Source organism: Melopsittacus undulatus, unplaced genomic scaffold (genome assembly GCF_012275295.1).
Source record: "Melopsittacus undulatus isolate bMelUnd1 unplaced genomic scaffold, bMelUnd1.mat.Z mat_scaffold_56_arrow_ctg1, whole genome shotgun sequence".
In the NCBI taxonomy this organism is placed as follows: domain Eukaryota; kingdom Metazoa; phylum Chordata; class Aves; order Psittaciformes; family Psittaculidae; genus Melopsittacus; species Melopsittacus undulatus.
The window spans coordinates 1-16,837 of NW_022994426.1; the positions used below are offsets into that span (position 1 = coordinate 1).

At 57.2% G+C, this 16,837-nt stretch overlaps 1 protein-coding gene across 1 annotated transcript; it reads left to right on the forward strand.

The window, feature by feature from the left end:
- The first annotated feature begins 6,551 nt into the window (after positions 1-6,551).
- On the forward strand, positions 6,552-15,218 carry LOC117438727 (hydrocephalus-inducing protein-like). Its single transcript, XM_034074166.1, has 14 exons — positions 6,552-6,654; positions 7,050-7,199; positions 7,915-8,003; positions 8,199-8,253; positions 8,412-8,522; positions 8,688-8,846; positions 9,416-9,696; positions 9,873-10,092; positions 10,842-11,054; positions 12,405-12,568; positions 12,827-12,977; positions 13,224-13,454; positions 14,070-14,294; positions 14,760-15,218. The coding sequence occupies exons 1-14, from the start codon at positions 6,634-6,636 to the stop codon at positions 15,216-15,218; spliced, it is 2,529 nt and encodes an 842-aa protein (XP_033930057.1). The 5' UTR covers positions 6,552-6,633.
- Positions 15,219-16,837: the final 1,619 nt, after the last annotated feature.

Sequence of the window (16,837 nt, forward strand, 5' to 3'; positions counted from 1 at the left end):
GAAGTTGCTCCGTCCCTGGCAATGCAAGTTTCAGGATGGATGGGACTGGGAGCAGCCTGGTCTAGTGGAAGGTGTACCCTGTCCATGGCAAGGGGTTGGAAGTGGATGATCTTGAGGTCCTTTCCAAAACGCAAACCATTCTGTGGTTCTCTGAGACACCACCCAGGGGGTTGGTTTAGAGAATGAAATGAGAAACCAGCCCCAAGGCTTGATCTCCTGAGGGACGAGATGGGTCCGGTATCTTCTCTGGAGCATCTGGAGTGGTTCCATGCAGGCCAGGGACCAGCAGCAGCACTGAGGACAACCTGGAAATGCTGGGTAGCAGAAGGAATTGCGCTCACAAGAGATTTCCCTCCACAGGCTGTGAGACCAGGCTGCCCCTGTGCATCAGCGGGGAAGGCGTCGGGCCCCAGGTGGAACTCAGCTGTGACCAGTGAGCGTCGGGAAGGTGTTTGTTGGCTCAAGCCACAGCTACGGGGTGAGCAGGACGGGTGGCAGGGCATGGGGTGGATGGATGGCTCGTGGGCAGGCAGCAGTGAGCCTGGTGGAGGTGTGGGATGGGTCTGAATCAAGTTGGTGTGGTGCTGAGCAGGTCCTTGCCACTGCAGGTCAAGTGGAGTGCTCTGTGTCAGGGGAATAAGGCCAGAGTGGCTCTGTTTGTGTGAAGTTATCCCTGCTTTGCATGAAAAAAGCCCTGAGGCAGAACTTGTCCTGTTGTATTTGGCAGCAGCGCTCAGCATCTTCTGCCTTTTACAGATGTTAATTGCTAAAGTAGAAAAGAAGTGAGCCTTCAGTAAGTAAAGAGGATTCTTCATGTATTTCCATGTTGCTTTCTTGCTGCTGCTGCAGGTGCTCCTGCTCAACAGAGGAGTTCCTGAGGCCCTTCAGCGTGGTGTATCCGGAGAGAGCTCTGGACTCCTGCTACGAGGTGGCTCTGCGTGGGGAGGCCTCAGGCATCAGCTACCTCCTGGACACCACCGAGATCGACTGCGGGCTGCAGGTACCGCACGCTGCTCTTGTCAGAGCTCCTTGTCTCCAGCCATGACCGGTGGGCTGCTGCCCCCCCGGTCGAGGGCTCTCCCCCCTCCCAGCTGCTCTGCTGGCTCTGTGGCTCGGAAGTCCAGCGTTTGGGTGATAGCTCCAAGCTGGTGTTTAATGGCCATCTCCAGCCCAGCCCAAAGCTGGGAATCCCTCCTCTTGGAGGGAACTAACGCTGCCTCCTGGGGCAGGCAGGATCCCAGTGGTGATCTCCAGAGGGACGTGTCCCTCAGATGTCCATCCGCTGATGGGCTCCTAAAGCCAGAGGTGCAAGAAGGTGCTCTCTTTTAATGCTCCTGATTCATCGGCCAAGGAGGCAGCTGACTTGGGCTTCCAGTCACTGTAGCTGGATAGAATGTCCCAGAATAACCCTCACTGTACTTCTTTCCAGTTACAACCCCACAGCTGTTTCCAGCTGTTGGCCATGTGTGTGTTGCCCTGTTTGTCTTCCTTTTGGCTTGTATTTTGCCCACAAATACTAGTGTGCAGGTGCCTTTTCTCCTGAAATGCCTCAGTGCCTCCTCCTGTGTTTCAGCTCACTGTTGGGTGACACCTTCAAGTGCAGAGGGCTTGTGTCCCCTCCTTGGTTTCTTCCTGATCTTTCCATGGTTGTAATTGCACCTCTGCCACAAATACCTGTCCCTGTGTAGGGCTCAGAGGTACCCTGCAGTCGCGGGTTGCCCGGGTTAACCCAGAGAGCCCAGTGCCCATCTCTCCTGTGCGCTCCCTGCTTCTGTGCTGTGTTCCTTTGCTTTCGACCCAATGGAAGAGGAATGAAATTGTGAGCAGCAGACGTGTGCCTGTCACTTCCTGCTCTTCTGTCCTCTCCTCAGGTGTTTAACAAAGTCTCGGAAGCAGCAGTGACCCTGCAGAACAGTGGGAAGCTGGGATTTGCCTTTGTGGTGCTGAGCCCCAGCACAGGCACTGCAGCCAGCCCTCTGCCTGGCGTGCCCCTGGTCGTGCCCAGCATGGTGAGTAGCACAAGGGCTTCACCCGGCCTGTGTCAGGCTGCCCAGGAGAGAGTTTTGGGGGAAAATAGGGGGAATGAGCACACAACCCCCGTCCAAAACCAGGCAGGAGAGACGGGGCTGTGAGCGATTGCTGCAGAGGCAGAGGAGGTGCATCGAGCACAATCCTAATGGAGCCCCTGACTGGCCTTGGCCACTGCTGGCTCTGCTGTCCTACAGCAACCAGCAGTGGGAGGCACGATTGGTTGCGGGAGCTCTTTGGAGCTGAGTGCTGAGCTCTCTGGTTGTGCCATCACTGGAGCATCACTCCATCCCAGTTGTCATCCTGCCTGGGTGTCTTAGAGCTGGAGCAGTATTCCTGCCTTGGTGCCCTTCCGCAATGGGAAGGGGAAGCAAAGGGCCGAGTGGCTTCCACCTTCCTCAGTGCTTGTCCACCTGAGGGATGACACGCTGATGTCCTCTCCTGCAAGCTGCTGCCAGGAGCTGCTGGCCCTGCTGGAAGTGCAGGCCCTTCGGTGCTCTTCCAGAGCAGCTGGTGAAAGAGCTTTGGTTTGTTGTGCCTGGCTCTGGCTAGCAGAGGGTAAACCCTGTCAGCAGAAGAGCTGTGCTCATGCTGAGCAGAGGGCAGCCTTGCGAGGCCTCTGAAGGACATACTGCATCTTGGTGTAGGAGACTCGGGCGTTTGGGTACAAGAAAGCTGGAGGTGGTGATGTCTGATGTTTCCTTATGTATGAGAAGCTGTCTTGTGTCCTCAGCGTGTCTGTGGTGTGAGCCATCCCTCCACTGAGTCCTCTTTGGTACACTACCTCCCTCCGTCTTCTGTGCCTTGCAGGGTTACATTGAACCTGGCAAGCAGCAAGTGCTGAAAGTCTATTACCTGCCAGGAGTGCCTGGAGTCTTCTGCAGGGCTTTCCAGATCCAAGTGGGTCACCTGGAGCCAGCAAAAATCTGCCTGAAAGGAGAAGGGACCTTTCCCAGGATCCACTTGGACCTGCCCAGGAACATCAAAGGTGAGCACTGCCTGTCTGCTCGCCAGGAAGGTCACCTGGCTTTCCCCCATGCCATATGCCCATAGGGCAGCTCACGGGCACCTCCGCCAGGCCTGGAGGTTTCAGGGCTGTCAGGCAAACTCAGCCCTCTGGTTGCTTCCTTGGTCTCTGGCAGACGAGCCCGTGTGGCTTTGCCACAGGAACCATCCTGCACAGCTTGCCAGCGTATGGCAGAGGTCTGGGAAGATGAGGGCTGGGCAGAAAAGCACAGGGAAGCTGCAAGAGAGGCTGGCAGGGATTTTGACAGGGTTGGGTTTGCATCACGTTGTGGGGCTGAGATGCTCCTGTGTGGTGAGAAAGACGTCTGGGGGTGAGAAGCAGCAGGATCGCCTTTCCCTCCATTGCTGGAGCAGTTTGTGTCTGCGTGTTGGGGGAATGGGGCTTCCTGTCTTCCATGGGATTTGTGCTGCCCCACTGCTATTGGTGGTGTTCTGTGCTTTCAGGCAGCGCCAAATATGAGAAGATCCTCCAAAAGTCCCAAGAAAAGCTGGACAAAGGCAGCCAGAGAGACGAGGCCATTGCTCTGGGGGAGGCTGTGGCAGCCGAGCCCTGCATGGACGACTCGGGCACCGTGGTGAGTAGAGCTGCTGCCCTGTCCCACACGTGTCACTGGAGCCCCTGCGCCCCACGGCCCTGTGCCCATGCTCTGCTGGCACTGGGTGCCTCCCTGCACAGCCCTGGCCACGGACTGTGTCAGCTCAGCGTGCCCCATGGGCTGCCCACCTCTGGGAGTTGTCCCTCCTGGAGATGCACCAGCTCCTGACTACCCCAGGAGATGCTAAGGGCTGTGCTCAAGCAGTTGGGTTTATGGTGCTCTGAAGGACATTCAGGTCGGTGCTGGGGGTTTTGTTGCTCACTGGCCAAGTCCTGCCAGCTTTACAGAGTGTAAAGCAGCAGCCTGAATGCACCCTGAGGCTGTGCTGTGTTCTGGATCTCCGAGAGGCTCCAGCTCTCTCATGGTTCCCTTTCCAGGAGAGCTTTTGTCCAAGCTGCTTTGGCACTAACTGGGGGCAGGGACATACTTGGAGCTTTGGAAGGTTTCTGGCTTGTCTGTCCATGTGTCCAGATCAGCTTTGATAACTGGGCAGGGAGAGACACTGGAGTTCATTTCTTTGGAGCTATGATCCTGCCTGAGAGAGCAGGAAGTGTCCCAGACACTGAGCAGTGAGACAGAATGACTCCATCGCCTCTCTCAACAAGAGCAGGGTGGGATCCTCCACCTGAGACAAGCTTGTGCCTTGGGAAGGACCTTTGCTAAGCAGCCCCTGTCTTTACTTTCCTCAGTGGGATGCTCAGCTGCAGATGCAGATGGAGGAGATGCTGATGGAGGAACATGCCGTGGAGCAGCAGAAAGCTCTCAGCTCCCGTCCCCCAGAGGACACTGCCTTTCACCAGCGTGTCCATCGGAGGCTTCTCAAGTTAGTAGGGAGTCCTGTAGCCTGTGTGCAGGGGCCCTGAGGGTAACAGCCAGCAGTGCAGGCCTGCTCCTGAGAGCTCCTTGTGTCTCAGAGCTGGGAACAGCTGCGGACTTCAGAAGGGGCCTAATGCTGAGAGCTATGATGTGCTCCCTGTGGGCAGCTCGGTGTCCTCGCTTGCACAGTGCTCCCCTGAGCTCTGGAGGTGCTCCCCTCCCCACAGTTGCTGGGTTCTGTTCTCAGAGCTGAGGGGTGCAGACGAGCAAGCCCTTGCAGACAGCACAGGCACCAGCCCTGCTGACCAGCTCTGAAAGGGGCATCTCAAAGCTGGCGTCTTTGTGCCAAGAAACAGACCCCACTATGCAGGAAGAGCAGGGAATGATCCAGATCCCTTATGCACTTTTCCAAATGGGATTGTCTGCCAAAGGCCTCTGCAAGGAAATGCTATGACAAGGTCCTGAAGCAGTTTCAGGCTTGGGCTGGACACCAGCTTAGCAGTTCGATTGAGATCAGTGGAGATGCAGTGGACTTCTCTGCAATGGCTTTTTGCAGCATAGGAACTGTGTCCAGTACCCACTTTAAAGTCACTCGAAGATCCCATTGGTGGCTGATAAATCCTAGGCCCTGCACTCCCCATGACTTAGCCAAGTGTTATTACTGGGTGCTCAGGCCTTGGGTTTCCTGGGCTTGGCTTGAGCTTTCAGAGCAGTGAATACAGAATTATCCACTCCATTTGCTTCTCCAGCCCACACCATGCTGGGGTTTACAGAGTGTCCTTACTCCTCCTTTCAGAGCTGAGCTGCCCGAATACATCCTGGACCTTGGCTATGTTGTTCCCGGTGACATCCACACACACACGGTGAAGATCACCAACACCGGGCACTTCCCTGCATCTTTCCGTGTCGATGGATATGTCCTGTATAACACAGGTAACCCATGGTGGAGAGGCTTCACGGGGGCTTGAAGGAGCTACCTCTGACACATCAGCTGAAGCCATTGGACATGGGGAGATTTGAGTACTTCCTTGGACAGCATTTTCCTCCTTAGTACCCCCATGCTGGGTGCCCTGTTCAAGAGCCTGACTTCTGGCGAGCAGTGCCCAGAGACCTGCTCTGCCTGTGGCTGCCCTAAAATCTGATTGCAGGGGCCAGAAGGGCTGATCACCTTGATAGCCTCTCAGCATCTTCTGCTCTTGGCTCCCGTGAGCATCATCCCAGTTTCTTTGTGCACTCTGAGGGTTTATGTTGCAAACAGATGGACCCTCTGTGGTTCGGAAGTGCTTTGTTTAGAGTTCATAGTGCCAGAGCACTTCTGCTCAGCCTTTATTGACCGGCCTGTGGGATCCTCTGCTCTATGGAAACAGGCTTCCCAAAGAGGCCTTGAGGTAAGGCTGCAGCTCCAGCACATGGTGACTGCTGTCTCTGCGGGGTGGCCAGTCGTCTCTTCTAAGCCGCTGTCAGGGAACACCCCAGCATTTGGTATCTTAGGTGGCAATTCTCCTTTGGAGAGGTCTATGCATCCTTCCCTGAGATGCCTGTTGAAGGAATTGCTGGAGTTCCTCAAGCAATGTGATTCCTTTTTACTATGTAACCCCTGGATTCTGGCTGTGAAAGTCCTTTTGCTTTGGGCAGTGCCAAAGGGAGAAGAGCAGCTTCTCTGGAGATGCAAAGGGGTCTTTCCCAGAGCTGCCAGCCAGGACACCCCTGTGGCCTTACTGTGCTTCTGAGCCATTTCCTGTTGCTTGCGTATCTCAACTGCTTTATTTTGCTGTGTTCAGGCTTCAGCGTGTGCCTGGAGCGTGTGAAGCGCCTGCCCTCCTGTGAGAACAAGACATTTGAAGTGTGCTTCGACCCACAAAGTGCCAACCTGCCCCTAGGAAAAGTGGATGTGCTCCTGCCCATCAAGGTACTCCAGCTTCTGGGGCAGGCAGCAGGTTGGGCACAGCAGCGAGTATCGGGTAGGCTCTCAACTGCATGCTCTGTCCTTCTCTAGGTCAGAGGAGGCCCCACATTCCAGGTCCGCCTCCGTGCCATGGTGGCTGAGCTGTCCCTCTGCCTGTCCAGGGACAGGCTGGAGTTCTCTGCTGTCCAGTGTGGGCAGTGCCAGGAAGAAACCATCCAGCTCCACAACACGTTCCAGGTCCCCTGTAAATGGTCCATCAGCATGACTGATCCTGTTCAGGAGGTAAAGCACAGACAACGTGTAACACACAACTTCTCGGTTGGGTTCTCTTTGCCTTTCGTGCCTTTTGTGCCCCTCTGGCTGCCTGAGCACTTGTGCTGCAGCTCGCTTGAGGAAGCTTTTGAGGGTACAGAGCAAGGCTGGTTCACCTGGGCCTGTTCACTAGCTGATGCTTCACTTCTCTGCCATCTTCACCCATTCCTCCTTCTCTGAGGACACTGCCTCCCCATCTGCCTGCCCTGCCAGCATGTTTGCCCTCCAGTTCTAGGCAGTGGTGGCCACGTCTGGGTGGGATGAAGGTGCTCCCTGCACCGTGCCAGCATCTCGGAGCACTGCAGGAACCGAGGGTCTGTCCTCACAGACCAAGGAGACCTCACGCCACTGGTTTCTGTGAGCAGGTGGACAAACATCTGCCAGGGAGCGAGCACCAGAAGCTGCTGGAGGAGATGAAGTCTGTGCCCTGTGGCTTTGAGGTGCTGCCCTCAGCTGGAAGCCTCGCTCCAGGACAGCAGTGCCACGTCCAAGTCCGTTTTTCACCCACGGAAGAGGTGAGATTGGTGGGTGTCACGCCAGGAGGTCTGGCAGGGCAGTGTGGTAAGGGGAGGCCAGCCCAGGGAGCGGGAGATGAGCTCTGCCTCCACGTGGAGCTTCCTGCACCTCAGTTTCCCCTGCACGTTCCCACGCAGCTCGGGAGTCAGCTTAAATGATGGAGCATTCCCAAAGGCAGTTTGCATGTGGCCACCGTGACTTGGAAACTGGTAGCGTGTGACAGGATGGACACAAGTGCTTCCATGCCTGGGGTCAGTCCCAGGGATCTCAATTGCTCGTGGAGATTTCAGCGTCTCGTGTCTGGCTTTGACCAGAGGCAAGCACTGAGCAGAGAAGATGATCCTTATTTGTGCCCAGTGAGAGCTCAGGTGCCTCTTGCACACAGCTGATGTTTGCCTGGTGCTGCAGTGCCAGGACTGTGTCTGAGGAAGCAGACCTTTCTCATGAGCGTTGCGCTCCCCCATGCCCAGGTGAAAACCTCTGAGAGCCCATTTTAGATCCACCTGGGAGCCAACTGTCCAGTTATGCTCCAGAGCAGGACTCGCTGCAGTTCCTGAGAGCCATGCAGATGCTGTAGCCCCTGCTCTAAGTAAATACCTGTTTTGGATTCAGCTTGGAGGTGCTGACAAGACCCCTGACCCTGGGCGATTGTTGACTTGGAGGTGCTGTCAGCTGGGGCTTCACGGAGGAGCTTTCTGTGCTGCTTCTTTGCAGAAGTGCTACCGGGGCGAGCTGCAGATCCAGATTTGCCAGAGCAGCCAACGCCTGCAGGTGCCGGTCTTGGGACGTGGTCTGGAGCCACGGCTGGAGTCCATCCCCACAGAGCTGGAGCTGGGACCGCTGCTGCCCCAGAGCCATGGGGAAGAGGGGACAGTGGTGGTGAAGAAGCCCTGTGAGGTTTACTCAGTGCAGTTTGAGCAGCAGCACCTTGCTGAGGAGCAGGTGAGGGGGAAGGTCTGTGCACACTCTGTAGATTCCCAGCACTCCATCATGGCCAGGCTTGTGCAGGGAGATGGGGGCAGTGCGCAGGGCAAAGCCTGGTGGCCTTCCAGGGTTAGCCAGCTCTGCTGGCAGGCTGCAGAGGGCCTTGGATAATCCCTGCCCCTGGGGGGAAGGAATGTGGGAGGGGATGGCTTGGCTGGGCAGCCTGCTCACATGGTGAAGGTCAAGAAACTCATCCTGCCTATGGTTTCTCTTCCTTCTGTGCACAGCCCCTACAGACACCAAAAGATGACAACAGCCCCAACAGCTTGTTGCTGCCTCCGTGTGCCCCTGGAGGGAAGCTGAATGCTGAGGCCCAAGGAAGGGGCATAAAAATGAAGGTGAGATGAAATCTAAAGGCTAAAACTCCAGGTGGTAACCAGCATGGTTTTCTCATTTCCTCCTCTCTTCCCCAGCCTCCCATGGTTTGGGTTTCTGCCACGAGAGTGGCAGAAAGCCTTTTCTCCTTCTTTCCTTTGGCTTGATATCAATCCCTACCGCCTCAGGTTGACGTTGTGGATCCACCAGGAAAGGTGGTGAAGCTGGGAAACGTCTGCATTGGACAGACGGTGAAGAAGATGGTCACCGTAGCCAACAAGAGTGCAGCCCCTCTCACCTTTAAGCTGAGGGTCACGTCCACTGTGCCAGAGTTGCAGGAAGCTGGGGTAAGGCCCGTTCCTTCTCTGCAGAGCACTTTGGTGTGCCTGCAGGGAGCGCTGAGCTGCTGTGGGTGGGAGCTAGTAGGTAATGACTCAGGTGTGGGCTGCCCTGGCTGCCTGTGCCTGCCCTGTCCTCCCTGCTGGCACTGCTCTGGCAGCAGATGCCTGCAGTGTGAATGCTTCAGCTGAGCTGGGTGCCAGGACTCTCCGAGAGCCAGAAGTGAGAAGGCAGCACAATTCCTCTAGCCTGTTTTAGACACATCCATCAGGATGCAGCCATGTGTTTTAGATCTGGAAAGGTGAGGGAGGTGAATCTTGAAAGAGGGAGAGTTGCAGCTCTGTTGGAACGTATGTGAAAGCTTTAGAAGACAGAGTTGACCTCGCCGTGACCAGGTGGACACATGGTAGAAAACACCTTTGGTATTCCCTAGGAATGCCTAGGAGGGAATGAGTGGGACTGGGGCAGTGCTGGTGGGGACAGAAGAGGAATTGGAAGCCTCTTCCCTGAGTGTGGTGAGGGAGGCTCCACAGCTCGCTTGCCAGATGAAATAGTCTCCACTCATTTCTTTGGGTAGGTTCTGTGCTTGAAGCCCAGCAAGGATCTAAAGCTGAAGGGCAGAGGAGACACCTGCAAAGTGGAGGTGACCTTCTCCCCGAAGCGCCGCATGCAGCCGTTCAGCGGGGAAGTGCTGCTGGAGTGCCGCGGGCTGGTGCGCTCCCTCTGTGTGGTGCGGGACTCCTGCCAGGGCAGCCTCGTGAGCCTGGACCAGGACCAGCTCAGCTTTGGAGCCGTGGTGCAGCAGAGCTACACGTGCCGGCGCGTCGTCATGCGGAACGCGGGCGACACGAGAGTCAGGTAAAGCAGTAGGTCCTGCCCAGCCTGAAGCCTTATTGCCAGGTGGCTCAGTGTCAGGCCTGAGATGTGGTGGGAAAGCCCACAAGAGACTTGCAGCCTCACACTGAGGCTTACACTGCCTTCACAGCTCCCCGTGGCTAATCCTTCTTTCCTGTCCTTGTGCTTTCCTCGGCAAGGTTTATGTGGGACGTGGAGAGCTTCAAGCCAGACTTTTCCATCAGCCCCACAAAGGGTTACATCAGCCCAGGGATGGATGTCCCCTTGGTTGTGACCTTCCGCCCCTCGAAGCTGAGCCAGGCTGTCCAGTACGAGGGGCTGCGGTGCTTCATCCAGGGCAGTGAGGCGCTGCGGCTTACGCTGGCAGGATCCTGCGTGGAGGCCCCTGGCCCCAAAGAGGTAATGCAGCAGGGACAGGATGGGCCCCTGGACCCCAGTATCTGCACCACATCTCTCCCAGGGCAGGAACTGAAGGACACTTGTGAGCACAGACTCGCTGGTGCTGGGGTATCCCAGAGAGAAACTGCTGGGCAGGATTGCCAGAATTCCTGAGCCCTGTCATTGCCTTTCTCCCCTGTTCAAGGTGCTGCTCCTCCAGTGAGCAGCTCAGCTGTCCTGGCTCTGCACTGCAGCACCCATGCCATGGGAACACCCTGCCAGGCTCTTCTGAGACCCTCCTCACAGAGCCACCTCACTGTATCCCAGCACTGCACCTGCAGCCACACTTCTCCCCCCTGCTGGGCCAGGGGAGGGCATTCAGCAGTAGGAAGGGGCAAGACATCTGCATCCAGTCCCTGGGATGGGGCAGTCTGGGAGCTGTTGGCTCTTGCTCCCAGAGAGAGCGTGGAGCTCCTCTTCCTCCTGCCCACGAAGGAAGGGGCTGTGTGGCTGCAGATCTTGTCCTTGCACAGGAGTTTCCTTTCAGGACTCCCCGTTTCCTTTCACCCAGCATGCGAAAGGCTTGTTCTGCTCCCTTCTTCAAGAGCAACCAGCTTGATTTACTCCAAAAGCTATGGCCAAAGCGTAATTTTTGCATGTGACAAGGAAAAGCTGCTCCCTGTGCTCCAGGTCCTGGTGCAGAGCCAGCGTGAGAAGAGTGGGAAGGGTTGTGGGTACGACCCAGCAGCCTCTGTGCTCCTCTGTTACAGACGCTGACTTTCAGCTGCCATGTGCGTGAGAGGCAGAGCCAGACCATCCTCCTGTCCAACCCGAGCAGCGAGGCCTGGACCCTGCAGCCCATCATTGAGGGGAAATACTGGAAAGGGCCTGAATTTATCCATCTGGAGGCCAGGCAAAAAGAAAAGGTCTACCAGGTCACCTACAGACCCCTAACCATGAGCTCTGAGAACAAGAAGCACCAGGTACGTGAGCTGTGCCAGCGTGTGCTGACCCTCGTGGCATGACCCTTGTAGCTCACCCTGCTTTGGGCAGGAGGTTGGCCGAGATGACCTTCAGAGGTCCTGTCCAAGCTGAAGGTGTCCTGTGCCCTCTGTTGGAAGCTGGGTTTTGTGGTGGCTGGGGGCCAGGCAAAGGCAAAAGGCAGATGGGAACTCGGGCCTGACACCAAACGTGTTGGAGCAGCTGACCTAAAGAGCCAGGCTTTCTGAAGGCCAAGAAATGAAGTTTGTTCTGCGCAGCTCCTGGTGGCTGCCTGTGGCAGCCCAGGGGGCTCAGAGACCCCCACGCTCAGCGCACGGCTGCACAGGCTCTCCGAGCCCTGGGCACAACCACTTGTGCCTGTCCTTGTGCAGCTTGCAGGGAGCAAGAAGGGCAAAGCTGCCCTGCAGTGTCTCAGTGCCCTCCTGGCCGTGAACAGGCAAGTGGGAAACGAGAGAGATCTCTTGACAGTCATGCAGGAGCTGTGGGAGGAGCCCTTCCTGCAGGTCTCAGGCTGGGCACATGGGGGTGACTGGCCCCTCTGCAATGGTTTCTGTGCCACAAGCTCATAAATCCAAGGGGTCAGTTCAGAAGGGCTCTGGGGTGCTGGAGCTGCCGGGTCCTTGTCCCACTCCAGCTGACCTTACAGTAGGCCAGAAATGAGGTCAGAGATTTCTGGTCTCTGTCTCCAGGGTGCTCAGCAGATCTGTGCCCTTAGGGTTGCACGTGCTCAGCATGTCTTTAACGTAGAGCCTGCGTGAGGAGTCTTGCAGCTTTCAGCTGCTGTGGAGGCAGAGGAGATGGCAGAGGCAGGTGTCTGGGATCCACGGGCACCCAGAATGATCATGGATATGAGCTTTCCATGGCCTACGGCTGGTGGGCCCCTGTTGTGCCAGCTTAGAGGCTGCTGTCTGGGCAGTGCTGTTGGGGCTAAGGCCAGCAGGACTGAGGCAATGGAGCTCATGAGGGACGGGCACCCCCTGCCCAGGGCTGTCCCTGCATGAGCACAGGCTGGCAGGGACATGCCCAGGTGAGTGTGGCCAGTAAGGGAGTGTTGGGATGTGCAGAGCAGCTCTGCTGCAGGGCCCGTGTCTCCTTGCTTTGCCCAGAGATGCTGCCTCTGTGTCCTGTAGCTGTGCCATGTGCTGTGGGCCATGCACCCACTCACAACCAGCTCTGAGCAGGTGCGATGCTGGTGCCTCCTCCTGCACGGGACAGGGCTGCAGGCAGAGCTCTGCCAGCTGGGCGTGCTGGAAGTTGCTGCAGTGAGAGCCTGAGGCATGGGGCTGGCCAGGGGTGCTCCAGAGCCGACTTGTCCTATTCGTTGTCTGTAGGGCTCCATCTTCTTCCCCCTGCCGGACGGGACAGGCTTACGCTACCACCTGGAAGGAACTGCTGAAGCCCCCAGGTGTTCAGGGGCCATTTCCCGGCAGGTTCCATGCAGGAAGTGCCACACGGAGCTCATCCCTGTGTCCAACTGGCTGCACAGACCACAGAGGTGAGTCCAGCCCAGGAAGTCTGGAAGTGCCTGGAAGCTCCTTCCCTGAAAGCTTGTCCCTCTCCTTGGCCGTGTCTGGCCATACCCACGTTCTGCCTGTGCAGAGGCACCCTGGAGGGCTTTCCTCCAAGGGGGATGAGAGCTGGTGCCCTGTGCCTGAGGCACTGAGGGTGAGAGGGGCTGTATTGTACCCCCACACGATGGGTATCCTATGGGAGTCCTTCGTGTTGACCTTCACTGTGTCCTTCTCACCCACAGGTTCCTGGTGGTTATTGACATGCTCAAACCAGAGAACCTGGAAAGCAGTTCTGTGCTGCAGGGGTGTTCCTACATGGACGTGCCAAGCTCTGCGAAGAAGGACTACCAGCTCACCTTCCTCTCCTACAAAGAAGGAGTCTTCAGGGCAAAGGTAAGTGAGGACACTGGTCTGCAGGGCCCTTCAAGGAGCTGTTGGCTCACTGAGAAGCTACATGCCTCTTCATACCTCCACGTGCACAGGTCCTATGAAATACCGCACGTGCTTTCTGTGGTCCTGTGCTCTTCCTCGGTGGGTGCTCACAGCCATTCCTGGAAGCAGGGTGCTGAGCTCAGTGGGCTCTTTTGGGTCTGTTTTCATGTGTGGAATGAGCAGCCCTTCCCTTTCTGTCTGATTTAGGTGACCTTCATCAATGAGACAACCGGAGAGTACTTGTTCCACATGGTGACTTTCAAGGTGGTGGCTTCAGGACCCATGGGCACTGTTCAAATGAGCACCGCTGTTCGGCAGAGAGTGTCCTCCAGCGTCAAGGTGGACAACCCTCTGCCTGTCCCGGTGACGTTTGACATCAACTGCAAAGTGCCCGACGTCAGCGTTCCCCAGCACTTTACTGTCCCTGCACAGTCGAAGGTAGGGGCAAAGCTCCTCCGGCTCCCTCTGCTCTCCCTGCTCCTGGCTGAAGGGGATGCTCTTGAGGGGTGATGCCTGAAAGGAGCCATGTGGGGCTTCCTTCCATGGTGGCAGCTCCCTGCCGATGATCTAGAGAGGGAGCAGTGTGCGAGAATATCCCCAGTGGGCATCATCCTGCGCTGGTGGAGCCTGCCCTGCTGCCCCCTGGCACATGCTGCAAGTGGACCTCACGTGGCAGGTCCTTGTGCCACGTGCCCCTCCTTTAGTGTGGTGCTTCCAGCTGTGAGTGGCTGCAGGACAAGCCTCAGCGCATGGCCAGGTTGTCTGCAGCCTGGATTGACAGGAATTGGTGTGTGCCCTGGGGGAGCACAGGGCTTTTTATGGTGGGAAGCTTCTGGCATCGTGCTGGAGGGCAGTGAGCTGTTGGGATCTGTCCCTAAGTGAACCGTCCCCCAGAAGGAGCAAGGCTGTGCCCGAGAGAGGGGAGTCAGAGCAGGGAAGGCAGCCCAGCCTTCTGGCACTGCTTGAGCACAGCAGGGACCAGCTGCCCCTTGTCAGGCACACGTGTTCCCTGCCTCTGCCTGACAAAGTGGCTTTTTCCTTCCTTCCTCCCAGGCGGATCTTGTCTTGGAGTATCAGCCCCTGCAAACGGGTGAGAGCAGCGGGCAGCTGGTGCTCCAGAGCAGCGACTTGGGCTCTCTGTTTTACACGCTGCAGCTGAAAGCCACCTGGAGCAGGCCAGAGAAGCCCGTGTATTTCCGCACCAGGCTGGGCTCCCGTCAGACCATCACCACCAAAATACGGCATTTTGCCCAGCAGAAGACCGAGTACCTCGTACAGGTGAGCGCGGCTGCCGGGGCTCTGGCTGGGGGGCAGCTCCTCTGGCCAGCACCAGCCCTCTCCACCAAGGGCTCCAAGTGCCTCTGGCTTGGCGGGGCAGAGCCAGGGTGGCCATGTGAGCCCAGGGGTCTTCCCACTGGTGTGGGCTTGTCACCAGCTGCACTGTCCTCCCTTGCGGGCCCGTGTCTGCTGCCCTGGTTGGAGCTGCTTCTGCAGGCGCCACGGTGCCTGGGCTTGCTTCCCCCTTGCAGCCCAGGTCTGGCAGTCAGGCGTCTTGGGGCTTGGGTGCAGGGTTGTCCCTGCTGGGCACGTTTGCACAGTTCTCATGCCCATTCCCCACAGGCACTCACCAGGAGTGTGGTGTGGGTGGGCCAGGCCAGGGCCAGGGCACCATCGTGTTCTTCCCAAGGTGCTGGCTCTGCTGTTGTGACCCACCCCCCATGGTCTCTTGTCTCCCCTGCACAGACCGACTGTGCCGACTTCCAGACGGCAAAATCCATCAGTGCGGCACCCGCCAGTGCTGGGGGCTCGGACCTGAGCGTGGAAGTGACCTTTGAGCCCTGCCACCTGGGCGAAGCCAAGGCCACGCTGCAGCTCAGCTCTGCATTGGGTGGGCAGTACTGCATCCCACTCATCGGCCTTGCGCTGCCCCCTGAAGCCCAGGGCCCCTTCCTCATCCCAGCCGGCGGCACCACCTCCATCTCCTTCAGGAACGTCTTCCGGAAGGCCACGGCGTTCCAATACGCAGTGAAGCACCCGGGCTTCACCGTCAGGGCCCCCGAGGTGCTGCGCGCCAAGAGCAGCACCACCATCACCGTCTCCTTCGCGGGCGGCCCGGCTCCTGTCACCAGCAGGCTGGTGGTCTCCTGCCCTGGGGGCTCCTGGATCTACCACCTCCGGAGCCTGCCCTCCCCCCGCAAGTGAGCAGCTGCCCCCGGCCCTTCCTGCCATGTTCGTGCTCTCTGGAGCAAATAAATGTCATTTAACATCCTCCCACACGACGTCCTTGTCTCTGAATGGGAGAGACGTGAATTTGCTGGATGGACACCCGGTGGACAAGGAATTGGCTGGATGACTGCACACAGAGAGCTGCGGTCAGTGGCTCTATGTCCAACTGGAGACCAGTGAGGAATGGTGTCTCTCAGGGGTCGGTGTTGGGGCAGACCCTGTTCAACATCTTTGTCGGTGACAGACAGTGGGATCGAGCACCCTCAGCAAGTTTGCTGACGACACCAAGCTGTGTGGTGCAGTCAGCGTGCTGGATGGAAGGGATGGCATCCAGAGGGACCTGGGCATGCTGGAGAGGTGACCAACCTCCTGAAGTTCATCAGAGCCAAGTGCAGGCTCCTGCCCCTGGGTCAGGGCAATCCCAAGCACAGCTACAGGCTGCAGGGAGAAGTGATTCAGAGCAGCCCGAGGAGAAGGGCCTGGGGGTCGGAACATGAGCTGGCTTCAGCATGGGCTTGAGCCCAGAAACCCCCTGTGTCCTGGGCTGTATCACCACCAGCATGACCAGGAGGTCAAGGGAGGTGATCCTGCTCCTCCACTCTGCTCTCATGAGACCCACACTTGGAGCACTGGGTAGAGTTCTGGTATCCTCACCAGAAGGACCTAGAGCTGTTGGAGCTAATCCAGAGGAGGGTCACGAGGATGCTAAGGGGGATGGAGCAGCTGCTGTACAAAGACAGGCTGAGAAAGTTGGGGCTGTTCAGCCTGGAGAAGGGAAGGCTGCATGGAGACCTCAGAGCAGCTTCCAGTATCTGAAGGGGGCCTACAAGGATGCTGGGGAGGGACTCTTGATCAGGGCCGGTAGCAATAGGACAAGGGGTGATGGGCTTAAAGTGAAACAGAGGAATTTCAGGTTAGCTAGAAGGAAGAAATTGTTCCCTGTGTGGGTGGTGAGGCACTGGCACAGGTTGCCCAAAGCAGTGGTGAATGCTCTATCCCTGGCTGTGTTCAAGACCAGGCTGGACGTGGCTTGAGCACCATGATCTTGTGTGAGGTGTCCCTGCCTGTGGCAGGGTGTTGGAACTAGATGATCTTTAGGTCCTTTCCAATCCAAACAGTTCTATGATTCTGTTATTCTCTAAGATTCTTTGGGAAAGCATGGTTAAGACTTCAGGTGGTTCCCCTTAAAGGTAAAAAGTGGAGAATGAAGACCTTAGGCCCACTGTAGGAGAGGATCTGGTTCGAGACCATCTTAAGAACCTGACTGTGCAGAAGTCCATGGGACCTGATGAAATCCATCTGCGGGTCCTGAAGGAGCTGGCAAATGAAGCTGCTAAGGCACTGTCCATCATAGTTGAACAATCATGGCAGTCAGGTGAAGCTCCCGACGACTGGAAAAAGGGAAATACAAGCCCCATTTTCAAGAGGGGGAAAATGGATGACCCAGGGAATTACAGAGCAGTCAGTGTCACCTCTGTGCCTGGCAACATCTGGGAGCAGATTCTCTTGGAAGGCATGCTAGGGCACATGAAAAACAACCAGGTGCTTGGTGACAGCCAGCAGGGCTTCACTAGGGGGAAATCCTGTCTGACCAA